Source organism: Salmo trutta, chromosome 21, assembly GCF_901001165.1.
Source record: "Salmo trutta chromosome 21, fSalTru1.1, whole genome shotgun sequence".
Taxonomy (NCBI): domain Eukaryota; kingdom Metazoa; phylum Chordata; class Actinopteri; order Salmoniformes; family Salmonidae; genus Salmo; species Salmo trutta.
In genome coordinates this window covers 31,900,959-31,909,985 of record NC_042977.1, presented here as the reverse complement: position 1 = coordinate 31,909,985, position 9,027 = coordinate 31,900,959, and the positions used below count along the sequence as shown (strand labels likewise).

The 9,027-nt window shown below is 39.0% G+C and overlaps 1 protein-coding gene across 3 annotated transcripts in view; it reads right to left on the bottom strand.

The window, feature by feature from the left end:
• Positions 1-888: 888 nt before the first annotated feature.
• LOC115157174 (gamma-1-syntrophin) overlaps positions 889-9,027 on the bottom strand; it is a 157,977-nt gene continuing 149,838 nt past the window's right edge. For all 3 annotated transcript variants that reach the window (XM_029705193.1, XM_029705195.1, XM_029705194.1), the window contains 6 exons: positions 8,604-8,720; positions 7,619-7,690; positions 6,512-6,664; positions 6,055-6,147; positions 4,651-4,761; positions 889-4,459 (listed from right to left, as the gene is read on the bottom strand). In XM_029705193.1, the coding sequence (XP_029561053.1) occupies positions 4,274-4,459; positions 4,651-4,761; positions 6,055-6,147; positions 6,512-6,664; positions 7,619-7,690; positions 8,604-8,720 (732 nt within the window). In that variant the 3' untranslated portion in view covers positions 889-4,273. The remainder of the gene's footprint in view (positions 4,460-4,650; positions 4,762-6,054; positions 6,148-6,511; positions 6,665-7,618; positions 7,691-8,603; positions 8,721-9,027) is intronic.

The following is a 9,027-nucleotide window of genomic DNA, read 5'->3' as shown; positions in this document are numbered from 1 at the left end:
CAATTATTTGGCCATGATTACTACAAGTTTAGATAGCTGACTAGACTAATTACCAATCAAAAATTGTTAGCTGACATGGCTAATTGAGTGACTGACATATCAAGAGAAACTGCTGATGTATATTTCAAAATGCATATTTTCACATTTCTAAATTGCACCTGGTGTATTCTACTGTTCTTATTCTCAATAGTAAGTTGAGACCCCTAGCTTCCGGGGGCTCTAACCGGCCCTGATTCTGACCATAGTGACCTCTAAGAATGATGCAGTGCTTTTACAGTATATTCCATTAATGCTTGAAAAAGAATAGCATGCCCATGTTCATTGGTAGATGTAACATTTGTGTTGATATTTTTCAGTTTTATCACATACTTGGAAACTGATGATTGATCTTGCTTTGAAAGCATTGAAATTATAGTTGTTGATATATTATGAGGTTCTATTTTATATTATCATGACAACAGTAAAGCAGATGGTTATGTTGATACTGTATGTTTGGTTATAAAATCATTTGGATTGGGTTTGATTTGTTTGTTGTTGTAGCGCCCTCTTGCTGTCACAAGGCATTGCGTAATGTGCTTGTATGTAGGCTAGATCCAAACTCCACTGGTGTTAGTTCTATGGCCCAACATGCCTTCCATCGCATTCTGGTGTAGCGTATAATATTTGGGTTTGAAATGGAGTTGGTTGGTTTCTATATTGGTTATTGTATTTTTGTGAAGAGGTGATACTGTGTACCTTTTTGAATTTTAAGCATTAACACATAATTGACTAACTAGCACATGCTGTATAAGTAGCAGGGCCTTATGGTTCAAACGCAACTGTAGTTTTGATAGTCATCTTATCTCTGAAAAATGCAGATGCTCAATTATGTACACACATGAAACTGTGTTGAATTCACATTTACTATGGGTAAAACTGCAAAGTTAATGTGTTGGACATAATTTATGAGACCTCGTCCTTGAGATTTTGGGTCACCCCAGGCACCAGATGTGATGTATTATCATATGTACGTTAACACTTGATAGGATTGTTTGCTTCCCCAAATGGTCCCCACAGTAAAGACACAATTCTGTTTGCTTCCCCAAATGGTCCCCACAGTAAAGACACAATTCTGTTTGCTTCCCCAAATGGTCCCCACAATAAAGACACAGTTCTGTTTGCTTCCCCAAATGGTCCCCACAGTAAAGACACAATTCTGTTTGCTTCCCCAAATGGTCCCCACAATAAAGACACAGTTCTGTTTGCTTCCCCAAATGGTCCCCACAGTAAAGACACAATTCTGTTTGCTTCCCCAAATGGTCCCCACAGTAAAGACACAATTCTGTTTGCTTCCCCAAATGGTCCCCACAGTAAAGACACAGTTCTGTTTGCTTCCCCAAATGGTCCCCACAGTAAAGACACAATTCTGTTTGCTTCCCCAAATGGTCCCCACAGTAAAGACACAATTCTGTTTGCTTCCCCAAATGGTCCCCATGGCAAAGACACAATTCCAAGCCAATTTTATGGTCTTGCCTTGAATTAATTTGTACAGAGGTGAACTATTGTTCTGTTTTTTCTTATCAGGCTCATGTTGATATTTCAAAGCGCGCTGGTAGTACATTTTTGAAATTGTGTCAGTTGTTCACTATGTACATGTTTCAGCACACATAAAATAAAGGTCAGTCTTCACATTTTGCCTGTGTTTGAATCATTAATGCCTTCCCACTGCTGTAGAGTCCCACAGCTACTTACTGTAGCAAGATGCTTTTCTCACCCAAGTCTTTTTAATTATTCCACTTGGCCAAGACTCAGTGAGTCGTGGTTTAACCTTTCTCCTCTCATTTCTTTCTGTAGAGAATAAGCATAGCAACAACCTTAACCCAGCACTAGCCCAGCCCTGACTGTAACCTAAAAATAGAAATAATGTTGTTTTTTAAAAAGTAACATTGGCTTATTCAGTGGTGATATAAAATACATTATTGACAAGTTTGAAAAAAAATATGATTTGCCACCATCTCTGACTTTACTGTCAAACAATGTATCTATTATCTCAAATCGGCCCCATGTTATAAAATGTTTTATTTATTAAGTAGTACACTATATATTTGTTAATAAAACAGCTATCATTTGCCAAAAAATAAAAGTCACCCCATCAATCTGTTGTTTTGAAGTGTTCCAAGCCAAGGGTATGTGAAAGAGATCGAGGCTATATGTAAAGCACAACACAGTGCCACTTCAACTTTCTTTGCATAGAATCTACAGCACCACTTTCCCTTTCTACACCTATGTCAGATAACCAACTTGTTATGCTCTTCCTCACCCCATTTCATTTAGTCCTCTGAAGCCTTATACTTAGTGAAACTGAAGGGAATGGTGGTCAAGCACGTTACTTCATATAGCACTCTGAGTCGAAGCCTTTCAAAATATGTTTTTGGAATAGTTGTCAGACTACAATATTTTAAAATCGGTTTTGACTTTAGAGCGGATGGACGCAGTTCAGAGGCTTTTCTAAGCACTTTGGGACATGATGCTACAGTACATATTAGAATCTGCTTGCAATGTGGTTCTTATTGTCATCATTTTTACACTGACATAACAGAGACAGCATCTTTTTAATCATGGGTCAATGTTGTTCATCGTCATTGAACTTGGTAAAGAGAGCATGAGGGTATCAACTATGTATTCTCTGTGGAACACATCAAATTAATGAATGTCCTAATTCTTTTAAGTAATCCCTCAAGTAAACGCCCATATTCATTATTCCCCTTTTGTTAATTTGGATGTCAACCTTTATTTACATCATCAAGATTAGCAGAAAAAATAAAAATGACAGAAAGAGTTTAATTCATTTCAGTGAATTGTATTTAGAGCAATATCTTCCAGTGAGTGCAGGACCAGGTATAGACATTTTCACACAACCACATGTTCTGAATCTGACTGGCTGTGTTGGCTGTAGCACTTCGTCAAAATAATTCTCAATGATTCACTTTGTGAAATCCGTTGTTAATAATCCGGGTCCAGTCCAGGTTGGGTGTGTGAAGGATTACTGTTTGCTGAATGCCTTGATTAAAAACACCTCTCTGACAGACTCATAGCAGCACTCATACCTGTCCTCCCTTCAACATCAATAAAAAAAGCTATGCTTATGTACATCTATAACCTGAGTCATTCCCTCTATATGACCCTGTTGTGTTGAAAGGAAATCGTATACAATTTGACATGATGTGATTTATATTTATAGTTGGAGTATAACCACGTCATGGGCAACAATAAAACAATTCAAAAGTGCCATGAGGTTGATTCATTTGATATTTGTGTATAATCCATAATGCACACATATTTCAGTGTTTCTTCGTTGAATTAAAAGATGTTTTCAGATAAAACAAAACACATAGGTTAGAGAATATGAACTGCTTTCACCTTCATTATACAACCACACAAGGGTGAAAACTACTTAACTATGTAACATTGCAGTTTACACTGCCATGACGCCATCTAATCCATATTTATTCATCTAATCATTACTCATGGTCATTAAGAAATCAATATCCATGAAAAGAGAGAGGGGGACATCTTTTTTTGTGGCTAATTTACATTTCCAATGATAAATTATGGCAATACTAACTGACCATCCTTACAATTGCTATAATCATCAGAAATCGAAATAAGTCTTCTTTAAATCTTCTTTGGTCGAAAAGAAGAAAACAATTTGTTTATAGCCACCATCCTTATACTGTATGTCTACCTGTTCAAAAAACATCTTCTTAAACCTTCAAGAAGCGGATTGAATATTGTAGAAAACAGTTTGTCTGCTTTGACGCCTTGGCAACACGATCATGTTATGTTTAACAACAGTGTCAACAACACGTGTGAATCATTGTGAAAGGTGCCTGGGGATCTGACCTAAGACAAATGACTGAATTCAGCATGTTTATAATCATCCATTCATCCATCCATTCTATGTCCATTGGTTCTGCACTCACTCATTCGTGTTACAATGTTCTTCGAAGTACAGCGCAATGTACTGGTCAAAAAGTTCACACAGCTAGCTTCCTTTTCTCTGATGAAATATCAAATGTGTCTTTCGGAAGAAAAAAAAAGAGTTCTGTCAATAATACTTCAAATGTTGGCTTCACATGTCCTTGTTCCTTAGACGGCTTTGGATACAGTACAACACACTCGTTTGTGGTCTCTCCTCTGCCTCTCCAGGCCATGATGTAGTAAAAGTGCAGTGTCTTAGGGGAGAGGGGGGACTCGGGAGAGAGGGATAAGGAGAGGGGCTGAGCAGGCTCTGTCAGATGGAGTATTTGATTCTGGATGTCTGTGTATTACAGGAGACACTGGTGAGCGTGGAAACCCCCCCAGCGGTAGTCGCAGCACCTTGACTCTCCACAAACATTGGATCCAGGCAAGCAACTTTGGCAGCAAAGAATGCATGGATACAGTGCAGCACGGCAAAGAGGTTAGAAAATTCCAGCTCCTGTGAAACAAAAGATAGACACTAACTTATTCATGTTTTGGGATAATAATTAATTAATGAATTAAACATTTCTTAAGCATGATTTATCGGTTTTAATTGGTATCGGCTGATAATGGCCAAAGAAAGCATGATAAAATATATAACTATTGGCTAATTTCATTTAAATCAGAGCTATAGCATAGGTTTGTTACCTTGGCTTCAATTGCTTTATTGTCCTGATTTTGGAACAGAAATTTGATCTTGCTCTTCCCATCATCAGACGATCCTTTCAGTTGGGAGAATTTGTATCTCCACAGCACCGCCTGTATAGAGGAAGTAAATAGAGTTGAAGGTGGTTTATAAAGAACATTACCTTCTCTTTCTTATCTTATCTTATCTATTTCATTCTAATTATTATTATCTGTGGTCTAATCTCATTCTGATTTTCCACAACAAAATTATTCCCATCATGTTTTTTTTCCTAATTATTTGCAAATGTAGCAGACAGTGCAAGTTCATAACCTTGGATGATGAGCGTCAATGTCCTGTTGTTAATGATGATTTGAATCTACGAGTAATGATACACTTCCTCCTAATTGTCAACCATTTTGTTGGGCCTGTCTAGACAGCGCACATCACCTTGTTCTAAATCAGATGTCTGCATGTTCCACATGGGATAGGTAGGTTATAATCTGTATCAATACACAATGAGCTCTGCCTCTGTGTCACAGTCTGTCTGACTTGGTCATGAATAGAATGGAACTTTATTTGCCCTCGAATTTGCACATGTAAAAGCTTTGGCAATATAAAACGAATGTACATAGTACACATTCCATACAAAACAAGACATCCGTGTACACAACCTACAATCGTAAGTAACACATTTTCCCCTAGGGGCTTCACACAGATCTGAACACTGAGTGCATAAGACAAGGCCGGTTTTCTATCTGATTGAATTATTAAACATTCCCCACCATGTGTATTGTTTTACAATTGCAGTTTAAATATGAATTGTACTTTCATGCTTGTTTTGGTAAACAATACCCTGCCTGTCAGCAGTTGGCTAGGCTGCTGTGAGACTTTCTGGGGAGAGAAAAACCACTTGCTTTGCTGTGTAGGAATTAGACCAAGAAACACAGGGAACAATATAGCTGTCGATGCGTCCTGTTCATCCACATTATGTGTTCTAGTGGAATAGTTATTGTGGCACTCAGACTTGGCAAAAGGCCAAAGTCAACTGCAGGCAGAATGTAAGGGATTTGGGCTGGAGGGGACCAGCCATCAAAGCAAATGTGCTCAGTCTATCAAAATGCACACGGTGCAGAATAAGTTAGGAACACCACAGAGTAGATTTGAATGGTAAAACATTTCTACATCTGCACATAGATCTTTTTCTATTGTGTTATTGACTGTACGTTTGTTTATGTGTAACTCTGTGTTGTTGTTTTTGTCGCACTGCTTTGCTTTATCTTGGCCACTCGGGAGGTAATGGCGTCATGGTTACTTCTACTTTTAAAGTAACGCTAGAGAAACTCAGTGTTAATGTCTACGTATCCTTCATTTACATGTATGACTTCTAGACAAATGAACATTGATGTACCGGTAATGTAACTTACTTTTGAAGCAGCATCGAAGCAGACAAAGCCCATGCTGAAGTCTATGGTCAGCCCCATCAGGTGGCTCTCCATGATGCAAGCGTATGTTTTACACTGCGGAGAGGCAACAGTGCATGATGTTAGTTACAAGATGCATATTTAATAGACAGCATAACCTTCCACAGGTTAAACATGTCAACTGAACATAAATCCGTTGTGAGAGGATGACAAGGCTTGGTCTGTATAGTACAGTATGTCACAGCTTCTCTTAACCACTTTTCAGTGTTTCGCCAAACATTTTATAGGCAGGATGTGCCCTCCCGCCTGGGCTCTGCCCCACTCCCAACCCACCTAAAATAGTTTGATTTGTTTCAAGTGACAATTTTGATGACAGAGAGCCTGGATGTTGCTTTGAGGGCATTGCACACCGCCACAAAATTGGTTTAGGAAAAAGTGCTGCCTCTTATATATTGTGTACCTGTATTCTCTCCACCTCCAGGAAAGTAGCCATCTGAAAGGCTTTTTCCCAGATGAGCAGCTCGCACTCCAGCTCTACGCTGTAGAACATATCCTCCCCACACTCCGTCTGGATGCTGAAGCAGTGCTTCCGCTTGTCCAAGAGGTCACTGTCCTGAGAGAACCACGTTAGTCATACCTGCCATCGCACCTGGGTTCAAATGGTATTTGTTTTCTTTCAAATGCTTTGAGTGGTTTTATTGAACCTGCCTGGAATGCCAGATGGGCAGGGTTTGCACTTTTGTACTATTCAAATTCGTTTCATTGGCCCTGGCAAGCTCAATCATAATCAAGCACAGCTTACGTTTTTGAAATGTTTCACATATTATTTGAACCCAGGTCTTGCTGTCATGCTGATAATGCAGGGACAATGAGAGACTCATACTGTACTGTAAACAGATAAGAAACTTGGATATACACGGAGGGGATGTGACAGACATTGGCTGGAATTTTATCAACCTGCATTTTGCTTTTTCAGAAAAGCTGTTTCACATGTTCAGAAATGCTGTTGTGGATGTGTAATGCAGTGTGTTATGGTTGGAAGGGAATAGTTGACACTTACTATAGGAATCACCAGTTCTGTAGGTCGATTGACCAGATCAGTCAGTATGTGACAATGAACCAGGCTGAGTGAGAAATTAAGAGGTGGAGCTGCAGTCGCTGCTGTGAGGATTTCTAAATCAAATGTCAACTCCTTCCACCCACTGCTGTGCATAGCAAACACACTTGTGAAAGTGCAATGCAGAAAAGTTCAATGAGCTTTGTGTGATTAAATACCAGCCAGAGTTTTAGAAAGTATAACCGCTTCCAATAGTAGTATTGTGAGTTTTGCAAGAAAATAGCTCAACTCCAGCCTTGCAAAGACACAATGTGCACTGCGTAGAAACTGTAGAATATCCCCACCTTCTATGTCACAACTCATTCTATGAAAGTGACGAAGGACACATACTGTAGCACAGATCTATTCTCTTTTTAATGTGTCGTCTTTCAAACACAGACCCGGAGATTTGTTACTCAGCACTTCCTAAATATTTTACTCATATCTCCGTTGTAAAAGTTGTTGCCTTACCTTCAAAACTTTACACATGATCTCGTACACGGTGTAGCTCTTCTCTGCCCTGGTCCAGTCCCATGTAGTCACCTGCAAAATCCCACATGAAATACACCTTATAAATACACCTTACACGTCATATTTTATTCATAAACTACACACACAGGGTAATGAAACCCTGCTTCCACTCTGTATTACAAAGAAACGGAACATTCTCCACTATGCATCATGACTTTTTTACTCTATTCAGATGGATCCCTTTTAAACCATTTGAAGTGTAATTACAGTGGTCTGTTTCAGTTGCTTTAACTTGAATCTTTTATATTCCAATTCCTGCACACACTGTGTTCACATGTTCAAGCTATAAAGCTACATCTATCCCAACATCAAAAGGATTTGTTTAAAGCTAGTGACAAGCGTAAACCAAATGTACAGTGCAAAGTCTCTAACATAACCATTTAATTATGATTTTAGCCACAGACACATGCAGTTGAGGAAGTCATTCAAACTAAAAATAGTCCCTTGTTCTATAGTTCAGTTTCATACCAGCAACACAATTGTCCTAATAACTCCTATTCTGAGTTGTACCAATATCCACAATTACTGATATGGTTGGCATAACATAATTATATTAATAATAATTAATCAAATGGCAAGCAATGGGACACAGACGGTCATCAATCAGGTGTGGAATTATAATCGTTGTCCATTTATAGTTTAATAGACAATAAAAAATGTGGCGAACGTGTGTTGGACTCCATTATAGGCTGGAAACATTTAACATTTTTGGACACATATTTTCAGAAACTAGTTGTATCAGTTGATATGGTAACCGTTTATTTTACAGCCTGGTATTTAGCAGGTAGTTACCAGGTAAGTGCCAGAATGTATCCATTGTTGCCACGTAGTTTCTTAGTTAAATGCCAGGTAAATACCAGCTTCAACCAGGCTATAAAATAATGTTACCATTGCTACTTAAGGAAAGAGGGTGTATAAAGCGTACGGGAGGTGCTGAGAACTTGAAGAGTGAGGATCCCTTTAAGGCGAGGAACTTTGGTGAATACATTCGGTCCTGACCGGAGTCCTGCTCCTTCTCATCTACCCAGCCCATGTAGATAATCTGTCAGGGAGAGAGAGAGGGGGGATAGACAGGAGAGAGAAAAAGGAAAGGGAAGAGAGGTAGAGAAAGAGAGAAAGAAAGAGAGAAAGAGAGAGGAGTGTATAAAATGGAAAGGGAGAGAGGCAGAAAGGGGAAGGCAGCAGGCATCCAGTCTTTCTGCACCTTTCTCAGTCTGGAGGATTGCAGCGAGCCACAGTGAAAATTTTTGGCAGGAGATGGATTCATTGTGAAAACAGCTAACTAACTATCCATGTCTAGGCTGAAGGAGGGATTGGTGGTGAAGTGGGGAGCAAGAAAACTTGGGTTG